The sequence below is a fragment of the Papilio machaon genome, chromosome 3 (genome assembly GCF_912999745.1).
Source record: "Papilio machaon chromosome 3, ilPapMach1.1, whole genome shotgun sequence".
Classification (NCBI taxonomy): Eukaryota; Metazoa; Arthropoda; class Insecta; order Lepidoptera; family Papilionidae; genus Papilio; species Papilio machaon.
Window position 1 is genome coordinate 1,555,074 of NC_059988.1, and position 22,774 is coordinate 1,577,847.

At 36.9% G+C, this 22,774-nt stretch overlaps 2 protein-coding genes across 2 annotated transcripts in view; one reads left to right on the forward strand and one right to left on the reverse strand.

The window, feature by feature from the left end:
- The window catches only part of LOC106707814 (glypican-6), a 58,938-nt gene extending 42,843 nt beyond the window's left edge, over window positions 1-16,095 (forward strand). The window contains exons 2-11 of the mRNA XM_045686513.1: window positions 1,504-1,656; window positions 8,513-8,636; window positions 9,514-9,624; window positions 11,237-11,393; window positions 13,534-13,696; window positions 13,902-14,477; window positions 14,979-15,135; window positions 15,295-15,467; window positions 15,553-15,696; window positions 15,773-16,095. Coding sequence (XP_045542469.1) covers window positions 1,504-1,656; window positions 8,513-8,636; window positions 9,514-9,624; window positions 11,237-11,393; window positions 13,534-13,696; window positions 13,902-14,477; window positions 14,979-15,135; window positions 15,295-15,467; window positions 15,553-15,696; window positions 15,773-16,095 — 2,081 coding nt within the window. The remainder of the gene's footprint in view (window positions 1-1,503; window positions 1,657-8,512; window positions 8,637-9,513; window positions 9,625-11,236; window positions 11,394-13,533; window positions 13,697-13,901; window positions 14,478-14,978; window positions 15,136-15,294; window positions 15,468-15,552; window positions 15,697-15,772) is intronic.
- Window positions 16,096-19,180: 3,085 nt separating this feature from the next.
- LOC106707834 (kelch domain-containing protein 4) lies at window positions 19,181-22,438 on the reverse strand. The gene is made up of 10 exons (XM_045686405.1): window positions 22,239-22,438; window positions 21,970-22,143; window positions 21,604-21,725; window positions 21,238-21,346; window positions 20,768-20,995; window positions 20,491-20,697; window positions 20,246-20,414; window positions 20,084-20,166; window positions 19,906-20,035; window positions 19,181-19,543 (listed from the first exon to the last, which is right to left on the reverse strand). The coding sequence occupies exons 1-10, from the start codon at window positions 22,347-22,349 to the stop codon at window positions 19,410-19,412; spliced, it is 1,467 nt and encodes a 488-aa protein (XP_045542361.1). The 5' UTR covers window positions 22,350-22,438; the 3' UTR covers window positions 19,181-19,409.
- Between the last annotated feature and the right edge of the window lie 336 nt (window positions 22,439-22,774).

The window sequence follows — 22,774 nt, forward strand, 5'->3', positions numbered from 1 at the left end:
TAAAAAAACAATTTCAAACAAAATGCATTCAAAAGTACCATAAAAAACAATCTCAAACAAAATACACTAAAAAGAAACAAAATAATGTCATGAAAACTTCTTTCTTTCTTTCTTCTCTCTTTCAAAAACCCTCTAAACTCTAAAGAAAGTTCTCTTCTTTCTTGTAACATGTCTATATTGTATAATTATTGTTATTTTGGAGTCGGTTTCGGCCTAAGTAGGGACATAAACGTAAGTATGTCTAATACATCTCAAATATAAAATGTCACCTATTTACTTCGGCCGACACCGACTGCGAAACAACAATAATTATACAATATAGACATGTTACAAGAAAGAAGAGAACTTTCTTTAGAGTTTAGAGGGTTTTTGAAAGAGAGAAGAAAGAAAGAAAGAAGTTTTCATGACATTATTTTGTTTCTTTTTAGTGTATTTTGTTTGAGATTGTTTTTTATGGTACTTTTGAATGCATTTTGTTTGAAATTGTTTTTTTATGTTACTTTTGAGTGAATTTTGTTTGAAATTGTTTTTAATAACAATCATCCGTTTTCTTTAAAATATTGCACCATACTAAAAATTTAAATTGAATTCACTATTTTTCAAATAAGTCATAATGCACTCTATCTCATTACATAAAAGTTGATATTTCATTGTGCGTATTAAATGAAACAGCACATAATCTTGTTTATCCCGGCTCAGAGGTTGAAAGCACAGCTACATTCTGTAATGAAGTTTTGAAATGTTTTATTTTTAATTAAACAATATAGTATTATACCTCTTGTAAAAGAAAATGTAGTACGAAGGTTTCTATTTTTTCCTATTGTCTAGGTATTAGAGATACCTTCTTTAAAATACTAAGTCTTTCTATTACGTAAACTATTTCTTATGATTTCCATCCAGCCAATTTATTATAGCCTTTTCTTAACTAATGCTAGACGAATAACGAGGCATATTTAAATTGAAAATCTTGTCTTAATTTAGATGGAGTCTGTACCAAGTACAGTGGGGTCCGACCTTCATCGTGTATCGATGGGGGCCCAAATAAGTTTAAACATCCGTCTAGCCCGAGGCGTTATTGCATTAAGCCAGCAGTTGGGGACCCGACCGGTCGATAAATTGCTTCAGAGGTGACCGAAGCCAACACTCCCGAACGATGTTTGCGTTGCACATCAATTTATGTGACCCTGGTAGTCGATCCCAAATTTTGTAACATGTTTTGTTTGTAAAAAGAAGGTAAAACATATACACGTACATTAGTTATTTAGATGAAACAACAAATTAATAACGAAAAAATCATTGTTTTGTTTTTATTTTACGTTTAAATTTTGTCGGTCACAAACCTTCTCTGGCGTCCCAAGAACAAAATTTTCATCAAAATTTCTCCTGTGGTTTAGAAACGCGTGAAGACAAACATATAAACATTTCATAGATTAATATGCGTAAGAATTTAAACTGATCTTTATAATCAGAAGTCATATTAACATAATATATTTTTTTTTACAGACGCGGGTGGTCTCTGTCTCAACAAAGGTTGTTGTGGGCCTAAAGCGAACGTAGCGTTAACGCAGCGCGCACATCAACAGCTGACCGACTCGCTGCGAAGCGAGCTGGCCAAACTGGCGGACATCCTCACCGTCAGAGCGAGGAAGTTCGATGGTAAGTCATCTTCACCACGTCACCTTATCATTAACACTCTATCTTTATCCCACTCTATGTGGGGTAGCACCAGGATGTTCTCAACATTTCAGTGATAACTCCCTTCTTAATCAATGTCATCTATGACGCTTTCCGTTCATCCGTGTTATTATACTTATAAAAATATATCCCATAAAGTCTGCGATAAAAAATAAAAACATCAAAACAGCCAACCATAGCCAAGCATCTGTAGACAAAACACAAGTACAGTTGTATTGCGGAGCATTGTCAATGGTCTGTCGGGGCATTAGCAGTAACCAAGTGGCCGTCTGGGCACTAACGGCGCACTCTCGGCCCGTGCTCACAACGCTCTGCTACTGCCATCCCCTACTATGAGTTATCACTCGAATCTAATTTTATATCATTGAAGTCTAGAAAAAAAAATGATTTCCAATTTTAGAAGAAATATGTTGATTGTAATTGTCGCTCGATCAATGAACAAACTCATTTTCTATTAAACTAGAAGAAATAGCTATTCATTACCAATGTAAAAAGATAAAAACAACTTTACTTTGAAATGCGCAAAAAATTTTATTTAGTCAGACATAAAATTAACTACCTACTACTTAATTAAAGGTATAAATAGAATCGACCTGAGATCCGAAACCATCGAACAATCTCATTTAATACATTGAAAATATGAAAAAAATTTATCTTATTTATTTAATTTTAGTCAGTACTTCAATAGATTCTGATGCTTAATTGGTGATTTAACGGAGCTTAATTTTTTCCTTCCCATATACTTTGTCAACAGCGAATAATGTAATTTTATCGCCAATTATGTTTTTATTTGATGGAACGAAATAAAAATTGGGTCATTAGTTACGTCCGCTTGCCCGAGCCAAAGTAACTAATAAAGTGTTAAGTGACTATTTAACATAATACATGTAACCTATTTCCTTAACTGCGATCTGATTTAAGTACTTTAATTAACAGCTTAATTATTTTTTTATTAAAGTGATAATAAATGAAACATTAATTTTAAAAAATTTACCGTGGGTTTCCGAGATCCAAATCTATGTATAAAACATATCGTCATCCTTGTTATTCTTGATAAAACAAAGTTGACACTATATTTTAAACGGAGATTTTGGTCTTAAACTGACTGATGCTGAACAAAGGCATACCTATTTGTGGCAGAAAACCGGCCAAGCTTTTGCCTCGCACGAAACCCGACCACAAAATAAAGTTACCAAGAGCAAAGATAAAAAAGTATGAATATAAGTAATTAAAATTTCATACTGCATTCACACGCAGCTTCGCTCGCTGTCATTCGGTTATAATTAGCTTTTACACTCGCGTCCGATGGATTTATCTCAAGCAATGCCTGTTTAACGAGTCGACTTTTTATCGAATCAATCGACTTTTTTTGTAGGCGGTATGCTGTCTTTTTGTTCGCTTGTTTGTTAATTAAAAAAGAGTTATTTAGTAAACAAGTTGCAAATGTCTATTAAGATAGTCGTAACATTGGTCATAATATGCTCTAAACACAATTTGCAAACGACAATATTTGCAGGAAAAGCATTTTTATAGATCTTATAGTAGTGGTTTTACATTTACAACGTAAGTAATGAACGCCAACAGCAATAAAGTACGGAAATCTATTGCGGAAAGTGATACACAATCCGTTTGTTTGGTGTACGTTCAGTTTTTTGTGCACAATTAGAAAAGGTACTCTAATAAGTCTAACGTGTTTATTTATGCGTCAGTGATGTTTACATTTCGGCTCGTCGAATTGTAACGACATGCGAAATCGCGCGTTATTTTTTTTTCTTCCACAGCCATTGACCATGTCCATTCGCAAACGAAATTTTTATTGATTTATGTCACAGTGATAAATATTGACCATTCGTTTTTGTATTCGTGAGACATGACATCTTTGGAATGTATAATTAATGCTACGAAAGTATTGGACTCTTGTTTCTTCATGTATTAATTAACCTCAAAACATTTTTTTTTCAATTTATACGGGAAGTTTTTTTTTTCTAATTCCCTATTAATAAACATTTAACGCGAGACTTATTTGAATAAACATGTAAAGGAAATGCGAAATTTTCTTATACATATTTAGTAATTTTGGGAATTAGTCTACGTGTGAATCATGACGCATGAAGCATTCGACATTAAACGACGTTTTTGAATACTTTCTTTCATTCGACTCATGGTAGGGGTTCATTGTTTAGTCTTGTGAGACTCGACGGACATTTTAAAGTCCTACAAAAGGCATTCGCAGTCATAACTTTGAGTATTCATTTTATTCTTATACAGTAGTTTAAAATTACAATGTTAAAGATACAAAATTTGCAACTTAATACAATGAGCTTGTTCATTCATATTGCTTCATGCATAAGGAATGTCGTAGAATTATGTCATCGGGAGATAAAGAATTGTATTTCTGCGCTAATGTTCTTGTATTTAATTTTTCTTTTTGATTTATTGAATTAAATATATTTATGCAGTAAAAAACGTAGTAGACAAATATTATCTGCATTCATTGCGTGTATTATATGCAGAAATGTTTTTGCGTTTGAAACGATTTCAATGATATTTTAGAATAGTACGTAGCTAAATAAATACATTTATACTATATTCCTTATTATTAACGTTCAAAATTAAATTCGAAATAAAATAAAACTAGTTGTTTGAATATTAATGCACATAGCGCTACTCAAACTAAAAGAATTGAATAAAGATGAATGAATTGGTCAACGGATAGTTTGTAAGAGGCGGGCCGAGCGAGTGCCGACCTGTACCAATATTGACGCCGGCACTTTCCATCCTGCCGAGCCCCGAGCGCAGGTCCATTCCTGAGTTAAAACCGACTAACGTTCCCACGGACCTTGATTGAGCGATCACGGATTTTTACAGCTATTTACGACCTCTATCTACTACAGATTCAAGCGTAGTTAATTCATTTTATATCGTATTTATGACGTAGAAATTTAACAGTAATAGAAAGCCTTAATTTTTTAATCCTACAGAAGTATTCTCGTAGGTAGTTTATTTATTTCAGGATTGTGGTACAAATGTTACAAGCTTTTTGGTGAATTTAATTATTTTTTTCATATTGTATAACACTCTTTCATCATTCACTTGTACAATATACCCATAGAACTTTAGTTGTAAAGTTAGTTGAGTGAAACTAGTATGATGTACCATGTTATCTACACCACCACTTCTCAAATTAATAAAATCAAAACGCACATCATTAGTATCAATTAACTGGCATTCTCCAAGGTCCAGTCTCTCCCAATTCCTGGATAATTATCCGCGGTCATTTCTTAGAATCGGTTACGGAGCGATAATTGATTGTGTGTCGGAGTCGAGGGCAAGATGGCGGCGTCGGCCGGCGGTGATCGCGCCATCTTTGGACCGTCGCCTCTCGGTCCCGTTGTCTGATGCAATTATACACCACGTCTGAGCTGATACCTTTGATGTCGCATGCACTGCGGATATCGATGGATTACATACCATATCTGTACTTATTAAATATTAACATATTTCTAGTCTAGTCTAGTAGTAGTCTAGTCTATTCTTGAATAGTTCACAGACGTTAAAAAATAATTTGCATGTTTTATACATAGCGCTCTCTCTTCATAAAATTTTATATCTTCAAAGGACAAGATACGATATGATAAAATCTAGTCAAAACAAAAACATTTTTCTACCAAGTATTCGGTGCCTTAATAAAGCTTGCTTGGTGAAAACCGACATCTATAAACGTCAGGCTTTTACCATTCGACGTCCAAAATGAATTACAGCAAAATCATCAGTCATATATTCTAATCGGCGGTACAAATGAGCCGCCATTAAGATCTATTGCTCCCGAAATGTGTATATATTTTTAGCCGACCATGTCGTTAATTTTGAACTGAGGGCGGTTGGAAATAGGAACCGCGCCGTGATTTACTACGCGCCTGTAAAACTATACGCGTGTTAGCAAACTGTTGCGTTTATAAAATAACACTCACACACAATAAAATATTAAACGAGGTTTAGGCTAAGCGCCATCTGCGCCCGGCCACCTCAAGCTCGGTGAAACTGTAAATGCCTCCTCAAGGCAAACAGTGACTACTAAGTCATAAAAAAAAATCTTCCTAACTAACTGGTTAAACATTGGAATAATATTAATAAAGTTTGTAAAAATTTTCAATGTAATAAAACCATGTTCGATTTTACAACAATCATAAAAGTCCTAACTGTACCCGTAACAAATGTATGCAAATAAAACGAATGAAACAAAACGGTTGCTTATTACTCGTTTCTCTTTATCGTTATTGACAACCCTAAATATATTTAAACCTATACTAGTGATGTTCGCTTTATCGATATAATTAAAAACGATAAATTTGAGACTATTTTATCTCGCATATTGTTTTCGGCCAGGTTTATTTCTAGACAGGTGATGGACCGCGCACGTGGCTCCCGCGGCGGAAATGCAGCCGCTAACACCCTCGTTACATATTTTATAGCTCGTTTACTCAGCTGCCAGAATATAAACGATGACAGTTATAATTATATTGTAATCAAAAAAAGAAAAATTTAAGCGAAGGTCGTTTTTAAAAATTCTCATAGATTTAAATTTCTCTTGATAAGAACTCTTACTCTTATTCTCTCTATTCTTCTATTGAATCTATTTCCATCTTAGCTTATATTGTATGTAACGACCTTGTTATGAATATATGTGTTACGTTCCGATTTACTCATCACAAACACTTGTTATTGCTACATATTTCATAACGTTATTTTTAAAAATATCGGTTTCAGTTTTACTTACAATTTATTTATCTATTTAAAACTGTTAATAGTATATGTCTCTCTAATATGCTCATCTTATTAGTTACACAAGATTTGCTCAAAATTATTTTGATTACGTTTCGTTGTATGCATAATTTATACATATTCATGTGACTATAAACAAGCGGATAGATCGACGTTAACAAATGTAATTACGGGACTAATTGTAAACGCCTCTATAGTAACAACTTCACGAAAACTTTAGAACACACTGAGTAGCTTTTCATTAAAACTTTTTAAATATTATAATGTAAGTAAAATGGAGGACTAAGATGATGCTGTCGTTGGCACTAAACATACTCTACTTCTAAGATTTCCTTCAACAGTAAATTTCCTCTCCCGTCGTAATATTGCCATCCCGCTCATTCAATTTAAAAAAAAACAGAGATATCAGTACTGTTTCTCTACATGTGTTACAATGAAATTCACGGTAACCGCGAACAGTTTCCCGAATTCGATTTTCCTTACGGATTTATTATTAAAATTGCTCTACGAACGATGCCAAGAATCATTGAGAATAACGTAAACGTTCGCAACAATATCTTTGTGCCGCTATTTAATTTCTAGAACCGCATGAATGGATCGGCGTGCGGTCACTCTGCGGTTACTATTATAAATCCAATGATTCTCTCATCACAAAAACGAAATGCCTCGCACATTTATAGATTTAATGTCGAATATAACATATTTGATTTTAATATAATGTTTGTAAAATATTTTTAAATCATACTACGAGTAATAATATAAATGTGAACGTTTAGATGGATGGATAAATTCTTTGAAGGTATCTCCCGAACGGCTCAACGGGTCTTGATGAAATTCGGCATAGATGTAGAACATAGTCTGGAAGAACACATAGGCTACTTATTATGTTTTTTCTATTCCGCGCGGACGCAGAGATGAAAGCTAGTGTTTTATATGCTTATCTGCTTTTGTTTTCATAAAACCAGCTGTCCTATACGTATTATGAACGCCTTTGCTTCTTTGCTGTGATTTCGAATCTTGTCGTATTTGTACATTTATTTGTATGTAGATTGAAATAAGTGAAGATTTCCTTGTAACCCTTGAGGCCATCACCGTCGAGTGATTCAATAATTACAGCGCGTGAGAGATGGTGATAGAGTTCACTGGAATTGTGTACACAAGTTGATTGACTCACGACTCGCTTCTGCTACAAACTAAAGTCCGGGACACACTCAGCTGATGAAAGTCTGAATTCTATTTTATAATTATTACCGTGTGTTCCCACAGCCGAGGCATTCGTACAAGAACATTTATCGTTTTTGCATGGTTTGACAATGAAACCTCATTCTAAAAATTTCACCTTTAACGCAATCTATACATCTCTTCCTTCTCTCTCTTCTTCTCTTCATCTCTACTCTCTCTCATCTCTTCGTTCTCCTTGTCATCTCTTCATCTGTTATATCTAAAAAACATTTTAACTATCAGCACTTCTCAGTGTACCACCGGTACAAACTTGACGTCGCGTGCATTAGCCTGAGGCCGCACGCGACTGAATCGTATCGATGTTGTTATATCGACGTCTTTATATTTTTTCATATTTCAAAAAATCACTTTTCCTTTCAGCCTTTTCGAAGTAAAGAGGATAGCAACAGACGTACTAACCGTTTCCGCTATGTGTGTAAATGTATTTAATTTGACTTGATTTATATCAAAAGTGAAGCCGTTGAAATAAAGAGATTTTACAAATTGGCGACGGCGGAGCGTATTTCGTACGATTTAACATTACTCATCCAGTCGACTGAGCTTCATCTGAGTCATAGCTATTTTTATAAAGAAATAAATCCGATATACAACATCTTGAACAAGCTGATTCTCACAAAAAAAGCAGTGCTAATGTAAAAAAATCTTATAATTAGAGAATAATGCTTTTACAGTATCAATTGTTTTGGATTTCTATTACATTTAAACTTACAATTTAAATTCTCGGAAGCTCATTAGTCGATCAAATTGTCTTTTCCCATTGTAATTTATTTTATTTACTTTTCTCTTGTTACAGAATTCTTTCGAAAGCTTTTGAAAGTGTCACGGGAGGAATTCCATAACATGTTCAAGCGAACATACGGCATGATCTACGAGCAACACTCATATGTTTTCGAACAACTTTTCGAGCAGCTACAGAAGTAAGTGTTACCAATATAATAAATCTAAAACGCTAATAAATTACTTTATAATCTAAGTTGGTAACTAACTTCTTCACTACCGTGACGTTAGAATAATTTTAAAGTGATTTAAAACGATTTATTTCAATGTTAACGCATCACTAAAGCGTAGTTGACAGGTGTATAATTAAAAAGTATATTTTCTGTGAACAAATCCGGTTGCAATTACTGATGGTGAGACCCGCTCCCCTGATTGCACCCTCGGGGCGATGTTACCCCCTTGCACCCCCAACTACCACCCTCTACGACTCTACGGCTACCGGCAACGCCCCCTTGTTACGCACTTTATTGTTCGCACGCGCTAAAACAACAGAGTCCGTAAAAACAAACTTGCATATACCAGCTATGTATTTTTGTTTATTGTTTATACTTTAATATTACAATAGAAGTTTTCGCTCCTAAACAAATTGTTAGTCAACCCTTGAAAATACTGATGAGTGCATATTTAATAAGTTCATTAATAAAACTTAGGGTTCACTAAGATAGTTACAAACCTTGTGTTCTGTTTCACGTTGGTCAATTCAATCTTATTAATTTTATAAATGCGAATGTTTGGATGGATGGATGTTTGTTTGAAGGTATCTCCAGAACAGCTCAATGGATCTCGATGAAATTTGGCATAGATGTAGAACAGTCTGGAAGAACACATAGGCTTTATTATGCTTTTTTTAATTCCGGGCGGACGGAGTCGCGGGCGACAGCTGTTTTGGTATAAATGGGGAACCATCGTTAGAATGTTGGACGTAAAGGCGGTTACAGCACACTTACACGAGGAGTACCTACAATTTAATATGGAAGATAAAAATGAAACTGTTTTTATGTGCAATATTTTTTGCAGTTACTACACGCGCGGGGACACGAACTTCGACAAGATGATGGACGACTTCTTCGGCATCCTCTACGAGAAGATGTTCACAGTTCTCAACTCTCAATACAGCTTCGACCAGAAGTAAGTGTCTATTTACACTTGGAACGCTTAGATACAATTTAAACAAAGAAAATCGCATATCACATTTGAATGACGAATGTAAAATGACCGGCCTCTAAGTTAACAACTAGAGCTAAAATAAATTAGAATTAAATCACATTTAAAACTATAATCCAGCAGCAGAACAAAATGTGTTCGAATGATTCTTGAAATCTGATGTTAAAACCAAGGAAACTTAGGTATTATTTGTGTAATTTTTTTAATCGACTAAAACGCTCTACTTTCGTTTTTTTTTTAATAAAGTAAGTTAGCACAATGCACTATCGTAGCTATAATTCATCTGCTGACTTTATAACCTCATTGTTCATAAACTTATTTAAGCACGAAGCCGGTGGTCCTTCGCGGGCGCACATTAGTGCTCTATAATGTTATCATAACAGTTCCCCGGTGCCACTTCACGCCATATTATCGCCCTCGATCGTTTGTTTACGTGTTATTTAAGCATAAATTGCTTTAAAGGTCGTTACTCACTCGAGTTTCTATTGCCTGTATTCACGACACTTAGTTACAAACTAATTTATACCATATTTCTTTCGAAATAAAACCTAGATTAGTACTGAAAGATTGATCATATCATTTCAAAGTTGTAAGTCTAGATGACTAGACAATCATTATAATTGTTCACTCAATTAAGGCTTTATTTGATTGGTATATGAGTTAGATTGGCTTGTTTTATAAACTACATTAACAGCTGTGGTTTTTTATTACTATATTGATTGGTCCGATTTATTTTTTATATTTAACAACTTCATGCTAGTTGTCGAGCGCCAGACGCCTGCTTTTAATAATGGCAATTAATGAATAATAGCTATTAAAATATATAAATACCTAATTTGATGTCTTTCAATGATTTCGTATATTGGAATGAGTGGATTTAACAAACATTTGACATTTATCTAATCTGATTTTCATACAATGGTCCTCTATTTTTCATAATGTTATTAAAAACTTAATTAATTGATAACAATGTAGTACAATAAGTGTCTCGAATTCAATGGAAATGAGAAATTATATTTACAAATTTCACTGGCAGACATTGTCATTTATTGTCTATGGAGTGTTTTAATTAATGATACAAACTTATCTGCTTCAATAAGTCTGTGATTACATTATAAAGGTAAAATTGCTTAGATTTTTTCGTTAAAATAAATAAGCGAGGGAAAGCGTATATCTGCGAGCGACATTGCACGCCCGCGCCCCCGCTGCAGCCGCCGCAAGCCCGACAAAAGCTCACGTCACTTGACACACGAGGGCCGCTTTGCCGAGACCGAGCGAGCTTTGTTACCCGCGACATCCTTGTCTCTAGATTTTTCACAGGGCTATGGCGTTTGGCTTTTAATTTCATAGTCTATGTACAACCTGAGTTAAATTTTCAGATAAATCGTTCGAAGGAAAATTTCCTGAGGGTCACACAGGACCTCTTTTGACTTTGCATTTCGTTCCATTTATTCATTAGGACTGGTCGTCTGCTGCTGTACATAGGTCTCCTCCATTGAACGCTACAAAGCCAGATCCTAAGCTGCCCACAGCCAGCGTTTCTTCTTCCTAAACCTAATGCTATATTTATATACAGGTATTTGCGTTGTGTGAACGAGCATATGCGCGACATCCAACCGTTCGAGGACGTGCCGCACAAGCTGTCGGTGCAGCTGCGGCGCGCCTTTGTTGCCACGCGTACCTTCCACAAGGCGCTGCGTGCCGGCTCGGACGTCGTGCGCAACATGATGCAGGTACACCCACACGCACACGTACACCAAAGCTCATCAACCAACTGATCAACTATCATACAATCTACGGACCAGACATTAACTACAACCTACAACCTGTGAATCTGATTGTAGTATGGACTGCTTTGGTTCAAGTGATCCAGTTTGTTTAACAAAGTGAGGACATATGTGGATCTATTACGATGCAATGATGCGCAAGGATTATAAAAAATCAAAATGTAGAACTAAGCAAATAATAATATATAACTTCAAACTTTCGTGGTTTTTACTAATATACTGTTCGTAAGAAATGGAATTCTTACCGGGAATATCGGGAGCTCAAATAGCCTAATCGTGGTGAGAATCCCATTTCTTACGAACAGTAAGATATAAGCAAATAATTTTAGTAGTCGAAAATATCCAATGTTGTATATTTGACAATTCTATATCCGTTCACTCGTCATTCGTGTCATCAATAATTCGCGAACTGCACCATAACGTCCAACGTCGGTCGATAACAATGACAGTGGCGCCGACCGACACATTGTCTCATGCAAATTTTGGCAGCACAGAGTTTTATAAACTGAATATCAATATTCAAGACAGCATCTGACCTCGCTAAAAGTACGCGGCGGGTACTATGTGGCGGGTACTACTTGTTTAAGTCTTATGAATACGATTTTGTGCCTACTTCATTTTCGCCATTTTGGCACTGACGGCGGCGGTGGTGAGAATTTTAACTAATATAGGAGATAGATTTAATAGTCAAAAACATTAATAGGCGCGTTTAAGACGGTCTGAAACAAGAGCTGTCATTTGCAAGTAAACAAAAGCTTTAATTTCTTTATAAGTGCTTGGGCAATACAAAAAACCCGCCGCGTTAATCGCTCCGCTTATTACTATGCGCCATCACTGATTCAACATCCGTACATCCCAGTCCTCGCTTGGCGCCCGGATGACACACAATCCGCAATTAATAATTTAATTACAACGAACATAACAGATACATGTGCGCTTCTCGGAATTATATTGCCGAATTATCTTTGAAGTGGACATGATTTTTCTTATTTAAATTCGCGACCGGAGTCTGATGTCATCTTATAAGGCAAATATGAGCCATAAATAGGGATGTTAGCATCATGTGACGTCACCGGGAAGGATGTTACAGAAAAGAGTTCAGTTGTATATCCTTTGCTACCCTGGCGAAGCCGGGGAGGGTCGCTATTTTTTCATTAAATTATAACAGACTTGGTACCCAATATGTGAACGATTGTTATCATTTCTTGTGTTGATGTTAACCGCTTGGTATTTCTCCAGAATTTTATTTTCTTAGAATAAAGCTAAAGGTTATCTACAAAACGTTCAATTTATTATTTTACGCGATAACGATTGTTATATGTTTTATTCTTAATTTAGCAACCCTCAACAATTTGTATTGTGTCAGATTTATTGTATTTTATTGCACCAATATCAGATTTGGTTCCGTTTGTGTATTCTATTTGCACGCTGTATATTTTACGATATAATACCAGACAGGACTTTGTTATCTAAGTAATTTTAAATGAGTTTAAACCTAAATAATATAAGCAAAGTCTACAATTATGCTATCTATGAGTTGTTTGAGTTTACACATATTTTTACATTATAATTACTAGTATTAATATCGTTTAGTATTTCCACAAGCATATTTTGGTATAGACGTAAAAGATACGAGAACTATTTACGCTCGCAAAAATTTTGTGCTAATTCAGAATTCTCGGTTTAGAAAAACCTTGAATTATTAATGCAATTACCAATATGCTAAGAGTTGTATGAGAGGATGTATTTACCGTTTACGTGGGAAATACTTTAGCAAAACTAACCTCAATATGTCGAACCCCAGAAAGATATTTTTAACACATTTGCATACTGTCTTCGCACTAATTATCATTCCATAACATAATTTAATGAAATTCTCGTAATTTTTGACAACGTTATTATTATTAGCATTATTTTAATAACAATTAATCAAATTAACAAGATTCTTTTACCTTCCCTATACTATACCATTAACTAAGTCAAATCTAATATGCCTTACGCGTTCTATTAACAAAGTTAAATGTTTCGCATGACGTATATCGAGTATCGTGGTCTTATTGTGATCGCATCGTGATGGTATCGCCAGGTGGAGCTGAGTAGCGAGTGCGGCGCGGCGTGGGCGCGGCTGCGGTGGTGCGGCGCGTGCGGCGGTGTCACGGCGCCTGCCTGTTCGCGCTACTGCCACAACGTGCTGCGCGGCTGTCTGCACGCGCACGCAGACCTCGCCGACCTCTGGGATGCTTACGTCGGTCAGTTCATGACTGATGAATAGCCTAACTGCTCTACTTAATCTTTAAAATGATAATCTTTAAATCTCTAAATATACGACATTCAGTATTGTATTCCCAGCTTTTTATATAGCCAGGATCACACCCAGTGAGGGTGTGATCATTTCTGTGGGCCGAGGTTTATAGACTTTAACCATTATTAACATCTAGGTTATTTTTATTACAGATTCCGTAGAGAAGGTGGCCGATCGTCTACAAGGACCTTTCAACATAGCTATGGTGGTTGAGCCCATCGACATAAAGATATCTGAGGCGATAATGAGCTTCCAGGAGCACAACCAGGAGATATCGCAGAAGATCTTCGCGGGCTGCGGGAAGCCCAACTTGGGCGGCGACGGTGGCGCAGGACCCTTCTTCGCGCCGGACAGGTCGCGGCGCTTCGCCCGCTCCATTCCAGACTTCGACTGGAACCAGAAAGCCAACGACGTGGACGACTTCGAGATAGAAGCGTCCTTCGAGAGCTTAGTGAACAACGACCCTTCGCTTGTAAGCCTCCAGAGTTCCGAGGACATCAAGAAGGCGGCGGAGGAGATGGGTGAGCAGGCCAAATCGCGAGAGCGCTTCCTCCAGTACATGAGAGGACACATTGACTTGGAGGAGTACGAGGAGCACGAGCGGCGGCGGCGGGAGGCGGGGCCCGACGCCGCGGGCGGAGACATCTATATGAAGCCCTTCGACTTCGAGGGCAAGCGCGGCTCCAAGAAGAAGAAGCCCATCGCCACCAAAGCTGATGATGTACACGGTGAGTCACGTGCAATATACACAAATAGCAGGCTAATGAAAATGGGAAAAACAATAAATTATCATAATTAGTAGATGTTAACTACAACACTATAAAATGTGTGTTTAAAAGGAGGTCTTTGATTGTCAATGCGGTTTGCAATCAGTACACAGAGCGAGTAGGCTACACCGCCTTTGTTACGACTCGCTGTAATTACTAACTCATTACTTTGTTCCCACACGCTACTGTTTACAACGATAGCGATAAAACAAACCCTCTACCTTTATTAACTTTAGTATGTCGGTGTTACCGCAATACCGATAATACATACTTAAGCGACTCGTTCTTCGGACATTCTTTTTTATAACGCAGGTTCTTGTACTTGTGATTTACCTTTAAAATCAGTCGTCTGTTCACCGAAACAGGTTTTTGTTATGGGTCACGGATGATTTCAGTGAATATTTTATGTCTAAAATGTGTCAATTGCGTTAGTAGTTTTGAATGAAATGTGATGTTTGTCAGGTGCGGAGTGGGGCAGCCCGGTGCTGGAGCGGCTGATGCGGGAGACGCGGGCGCGTGTGCGCGGCTCGCGGCGCTACTGGGCGCAGCTGCCGGCCGCACTCTGCGCACCGCTCAGCGTCACCACCGCGCCTTGCTACAACGGCTCCGCGCTCGCCAGGTACATACTACACACCGCGTCTCTCATTAGCGCACAATCACTTAATATAATTGACATATAAATTAGATGGTCCTTCAAGCAGGATTTCAACAATTCGAACTACATTTGACAAAGTAATGTTTTACTATAATTATTTAAGCATAGTACATAATCTTACAGCTACACGAGTAGTACAGCTGGCGACGGCTCGGCGGCGCTAGCGTCTAACCCGGAGGTGCGGAGCGCGGGGTCTGCGGGTCCGGCGGCGCGCGCGCAGGCAGACGCGCTGAGGGCGCTCACCGCACGACTCAAGGACGCCTACAACGGTGTCGAGGTTCAGTGGAAAGATGAAGGTAACGATATACTTTTTACTACTATAAATTCTTAACGTCGAAATCACCTTTAAAAAAACTTAAATTTATGGTGTATTGTCCACAGACAAGCTGCAGGAGACGGCGGCGGCGGCGTCGGGGCTGGACCTGGTGGCCGTGGCGGGGTCAGGCTCGGGCTCCGGCGACGACGGCGACGACGACCTGCCCGACGATGACGAGGACCGCGACTCCAACCTGGACTACCCCGAAGGTACACTACACGACACCGATTGTCGGCTATCAGGAAACATACGACGACCAATATGCTAACATTATAAACTTTACAGGATCAGGGGAGAGTCAGCCCACGGAGGAGGTGACCCCGGAGGCGGTGACGGAGCCCCGGCTGGTGGTGTCGGAGGCGCCGAGCGCCGCGCTGCCCCCGGGCGGCGGCAAGGTGCGCGTGCGCCTGCCCGACACGAGCAGTGCGCGGGCGCCCGCCGCCGCCGGCACGAGTGAGGCGCCCCTCGAGCCGCCGCGCGAGGCGCCGCCGGTGGAGGAGGTGGTGCCGGGCGCCGCGCCGCGCCCCTCACTGAGCAAGGCGCTGTTCACGTACGCGCTGCCGGTGGTCTGCGCCTGGTTCGGCACAATCGTCACAGATCTCTTCTAGATCTCTTCTCTCTGGCAACGTCCCCCCAACGGACGGCTCTCTTATTTGTTGTCAAATCTAGATTCACTTGGGACGCGATATGAATTTTAAAATAAGTTATTTTACAATAGCAGATATTTATTTAAAACCGTAATCGTGTAAGTTAAATAATTTATTTAATTTAAAATAGCAATTTCACAATCTCGAGATCGATTAATTTTTTCGAGATCGAGATTTTAATATAAATTTTCAGTTAATATCTTGAATTTCATGAAATATTTCACAAACACATAAGAATCCAAAAATAAAATAGTAGTAACTCAATTCGCCATGTTTAAAAAACTGGCAACACTGAATCCAATAATGACGTTGCCAAATTGAAATCGGGTTCGTGTGAAAGGGACAGCCTAGTCAGATGCGGCGGTAGGGAGTGAGCGGGATAGCGCGCTGCTGTGATATGAGACAAGTTGCGGAATGTTGGCAGAAGTGAAATCGATATCTTGTATATCCAATGAAATTAATAATGAACTGGAGTGTTTTGTACGATTATCACTAACAATACTTATTTATCAAACGAGACTCATCGATAACTTTATACGCGAAATATTGCGCAACAATATATTTATTTGTTTATTTCTTAAACTGTTGCACGATCACTTTTGCTTTATAGAAAAAAAAAAGTAATGAATTTTTGTCATGTATCCAATTTTATACTAGTTATAAATTTACTTTCTATGTTTTGTGTCATCTAACTGGAGAAATTATCTGAAGTGTCTGACAATAAAAAAACGGTACTTTATTTTACTATGTAACATTGTGTTACGTCGCCGAGACGAAAAGTTTAAAATATCCAGTCAAATCGTGTATTTATTGAATCTTCTTTGTAAATAATAAATTGTAAATTATAATTAAATTAGATAGCGAATGTATGTTTTTTTTATAAGTACAGAGTATGTTCGGGGAATCTATGAAAGTGTGACTTCAATGTCATTTCTGTCAAACGTTGAGTTTCAGAACGACACCTCAGCTGTCAGTTTCACTTTTTTTTTGTAAATATATTTTTGGCGCGAAGTCACACCTAGTTGTAATGTCAAACGTGTTTAAACTGTAAATAAAATTTATTCTTAAATCTAATCTTAATTTAAGAGACTGATTTGCTTTTTCAATTATTATTTTTTTAATCAATTATAATGCAGCTAAAATTAGTACACATTTGTTTGAATTTTATTTAGTAATGAATTTTTAACAATAATCAAATACTATGTAGCAAAAATTGCTTTGTATTGTACATACATATTTTTTTTATTTCATTCAGACAAGTTTTTATCGACTGACATAACAATGAATTCACTTTATATTTAATCTTTTTATACATTTAATATAATTTTGGCTTCAGCTTTACTTTGCTAGTTAATACAAATAAATTTTTAATTTACAATACATCGCTAATGAACATTTATTTAATTATAATTAAAATATAGTCAAATTGCGATGAATTGAAAATTAAATAATTAAATAAGTTATTATTATTTTTTAAAATTATATTGAAGTAAGCCAGTGTATATTTTACTTAAGTTTACTCTCACATGCCATACTAATTTCGATAGAAATATATTTTATCAAAATGGCGGCAGCCAACACTAATTTAATACATTTTGTATAATTTTTTTTAATAAACTAAAAAAAAACGCACAATATTTTTCTATAAAATAATCGTCAGCCTTCATAAAAGACCAGTGATGTACAAAAACCGATATAAACAGTCTGTTTTTTTTATTTAAACTTTATAAATTCTATAACTTAGGAAAAACAACACTGAAACAAAAACTAGTGTACAACTAGTATTTGTTTGTGTTATTTCCACTGCTGAAACACTTGACACCTGTCTTAGGAAAAAAAGAGAAATAAAAAAGTATTGTATGTTTTGTCTATGGTAAGAGAGTTTGAGATATATTTATTATAATCTACGCAGTTTATTTCGCAGTTTTTGTACAACACTGAATGTACTTCGAGAATTAAATTTTGTTGTATGTTTAGAAGATATTTTTCAATATGTAAAATATGAATATATTAATATGGTAATAAAATGTTATTATTTCTTAATTAAATGGAAATTTTTCTTTTCTTTTTATCTTTCGTTGGTATAGTGTACTCTCATTGCATTTAATATTTGAGATTTTCTCGCAGGACATTTTTAATACATCTTTGCAGTAAAGAAACTTGTGCAAGACGGGACCAAAAGATACGTGAAAATTCATTATTGAAATAAAACATTTATTCGGCAGATTAAAATATTTGTTTCCCATGTCTTTAATTACGGCCTTTTATGGATAATTTTGGCAACAAAAATTATGCAGTGATAAAAAACAGGTTTTTCTTTTTCACACCATAAAAATATTCTAACCTTTGATTTTATACATACTGCTTTAAATTTAATTTTTCAAACATAAAACCAATGATTTGGCAATTTCACTAGCTTTAAATATACCTTTCAAAAGAGTTTGTTTCAGTTTTCAAGATAACAAATAATAGAATTTGTACATATTAATCGTAAAGTTAGTTAAATCGGAAATCTTTTAAAAAAAAATCTAGTTATATTAGTTTTTGTACGGTTTGATAAAATTATTTAATTAACAGGGTATCAAATTGAAATTATCAAATCAACGCGGCGCCCTCTAGTGTTTGTTTTTCACAAAAAAAGTGAAAAATCTTGAAGATACGTAAATGTTACTTGGAATCTATAAAATATACTTTTATGATATTAATACTTATGTAGTTATCCTGTATATAAATAAATAAATAAATGTGTACTGAAGTTTTTTTTTCTATCCACTGCTTTGAAGACAAGCAAAACCTTGAATGAATAAAATATTTGCACATCTCGGGAAAAGAAAAAAATATTTTGCAATCTTATTCTCATATTTATTTATAAAAAATCAGTGTTGTCCTTAAAATAATTACAGACCTGGTTCAAATATGTACAATTTTTGATACCAAAATTGGTACACAACAAACATTGTTAAAAATTACATTTACGATTTTTTATTTAAAGGACTTTTTGATTTAAACTTACATATTATCATCTCCCGAACAAAAACCCTCACATCAAAACCCTGATCACTTTAGACTGTTACTTTTAAAAGTGGTCCTGATAGACCTCCTGGGGTCTACGGAAGACTTGTTGGGGGTTGTTGGAAGTTAAAGAAATTGACAGCACAGTTTCACCAAAAAAAGGAAAATTTTGACGGGGTTCAATAAGAAAAAAAGTTTGGTAATCTCTAGATCTTTAGACACTGATAACACTTAAACACTATTCACTTGACACTTTCACTGGTTTATTCGTCAGAGTCGTCACTGTCAGACTCCTCGTCGGAGCCATCAGAGTCATACTCCTCAGAGTCTGAGCCGAGCCAGTCAGGCAACGCGGGCTGACAGATTATAGTCTTCCACTCGTTCAGTTTGTGTAAATCTGAAAACAGGTTTTGATTATTAAATATAACCTAATGGTACAGTTTACAAGAGTACAATTTTAATATGAATCCTCTATATTTAAATTTAAACTAAAGTGATATTTTTAACAAAGTCATTGGCAGATTGTGAACATGCGACATCTTTCCCTACACTTCCAATAAAATACAAAATAAGAAAAAAATGCTTTTATTAAAAGAAAACATTCATTAGTTCTGGATAAACAAAACTACTGCACTAATATAAAATATATCAGAAGTAGTAACTTCTCCTAAAGAACCTGTTTGGTATGATTAACTGGGTGACAGTAAATCACCTCCTCCTTTTAGCAGGTTATAAAGAGTGTGTCTGTGAGGAACTTACCAAGGCTGTACATATCTCCCAGATAGAACTGCTTCTCTTCCTTCTCCAATACGCCGCCGTACACGTATAGTACGGAGCGGTGTGCGGCCAACGTGGCCGACATGCGCGCGCTCGGCCCGCCCCCCGCGCCCTCTGCCCCGCCCCCCGCGCCCCCTGCCCCGCCCCCTGCCCCGCCCACCGCGCGCTCTCGCCCCGCCCCCTCCTCCCGCGTCACCACTGGACCACCACCCAGCTTTATTGTGAACACCTCGTCTGTTATCACTGCAAGACAAAATCAACTCCCTGATAGTAATATAATTTCGTTTTATTTACTAATTAAGATAACACACAAGATGTGTACCTGTGACAGGTTCTGGGCACGGCTCCTCCTTGGGCGTGTCTTGAGCGGCAGGTGGGCGTGGCTGATCGGAGCGCAGAGTGACACCATGCCACCGCGCCGTCTCCAAGTCCAATACGGACAGGTCATCGCTCATCTCTCCTTTGAGCTCCTCTTCCGTCTCTTCTACATCCTACAATGTTAGATAGAATAATAAAGACCACAATGTATTCATTGTAAAATGAACATAGTTTCCAAGCGATATTTACATTGACGCCACCGAACACGTAGGCCCTGTTGGCATGCACGTTGACGGCTGCGGCGAGACCGGCGCGCGCAGTCCGAGCCCCGCCCCCCAGCGAGCGCCACGCCCAAGTCCCGCTCGTACTGCAGCTGAGCCGGAACATATCCGTGTGCGTACACGCGCGCTCCGTCCTCCCGTCGCGCACACGCGAGAAACCACCGTAAATTATCACCTATACCACAAATACATGTCAAATATGATTTCTTAAAAGTTATTTAAGGCATTATTATAAAATTAGTTACCGAATCATTCCCAGCAGGCAGCATGAGACAAGCTGATCGCGGGCTGGGCCCTCTACCATTAGGGGTGATCTTCTCCCACGTCCTGGTATCCAGGGAGAAGGCGAATAGGTCGTCGTGGTAGCGGCACTCGCGACCGTCGTCGCAGTACCCGCCGAACACCAGCAGTTTCCGTCCCAATAACGACATGCGATGACCGGACCGCGCTGACGGACCATTTGGAGCCACGACCTATTACCATTATGCCCAGTATACATTATTCCAGTCAAATTGAATGAAACACTGGATTACAGCAGCAAAAGTGGAACTCGCACAGTACATTGCCATAGCTATAGTAATTAAACTTAGCTTTATACTAACTTCACACTCATGCAAGATACTCGCTTCATCACCATTTAATGAATGTGACATTTAAACCTATACCAATTGAAGCCATATATTAAAATTAATAATAATTAACTAAAGTTAAATACCTTTTCCCATTTCTTTTCCGCAAGTGAAAAACACCAAAGATCCTTGTAATGGTAGAATTGTGTCTCTGATGGACTTGTAAATTCTCCTCCAAACACCCACAGTTCACCTCTAAGAAACACAGTTACGGTGAATTAAAAAAAAACTGTTGAACGGACAGAAAAAACAATTATCCCAAATGGTCAATAGTACCTCTCATCAACATCTCACATGGCTTAATGTAATTTTGGTATTAAGTATGACATTATGCATCTCTTATGGGATGTCAATACAAGATGTTGTTGCATTTTCACTCAAAATTTGTCCTTAGTAAGGGAGAGGTGTAGTGGACGCACTTACTTACTTGGTCAATAAATAACTAAGCTTACTTATTGGCAGGAGTAGCTACAGCTTGGTGGGCACTACGGGGTGGTGGTGCACCGGGTGCCTTCACCTGCCGCCAGCTGTTGCTCACAGGGTTGTAGAATATTAGCTCATTGTACACTTCTGTCTGGAATTATACGAATTTAGTGTTTTAAAGTATAAAAATTTTATTATACACTTATTTATTCTGAATAGATTAAAAAATCAGATAATTCTGTACTTATGGCCTGTTGTAATTATAACTAAACTGTTGTAGTGTGTTTAAAGTTATAATATACAATTACTATAAGTAACAATTACATGCAAAATATGAGGAGTTGTGGAACCTACAGGGCCTTAGTCATAGATAAAAAATATTACATTGTCAATACCTTTTGTCCATTGTGGTATTCACCACCAAACAATATAAGTTCATTGAGAGTGGGATGCGGCGTGAGAGTAGCGTACGCTCTGGCACTCGGAGGCCCGGGTAGATTCTTCTCACTAGCCGCAGCGCGCTTCGCTTCTTCCCGCTCTATTTGGGCTACAACTTTAGCTATATCTTCCTACAAATAAAACTATTTTTAATATACGGCCTTAAAAAGGCGCAATTAATAATAAAGTCAATGGATATTATATGTAATTATAAAATTGAAATAACCTCTCCCAAATTTGCGAGTTCTTTTTTTAATTTATTTGCTAACTTCTTTTCCGTTTTTGCAGCGGTCTTTACGGCACCGCTTACTTTATTTTTATTTTTCTTTTTACCCATTTTGCTGTTTTAAATATTCTTTATTAAGTAGGTATTTTTTAAACAAAATTACATCTAATTCAACACATGTAAACTATGTTTGACAGAGTCACGTTCGAAAACTGATTAAATCAACTTGCATTTGCATCAAAATAGTAAAATTAAATGTAGTCATGAGTTTAGTTTAAGCTCCTACATATTACAATCAATTAATATCACTAATTTATACGAGATCTTGATAAAATCTTTTTTTTTACAAGAGTTTTAACTCCCAAGAAACTCAAACAAAACCTAAAACGTAAATTGCAACAGCTTTTGAACATGAACAATGAACATTGTACATGTCATGCTGACATGATTGTCAATGTCAATTGTCATTTGTTTAACCGGTAAAGAGTTTCGTTCTTCTTCTATCACACTGTTGTGATATTAAAAAAAAAAACATA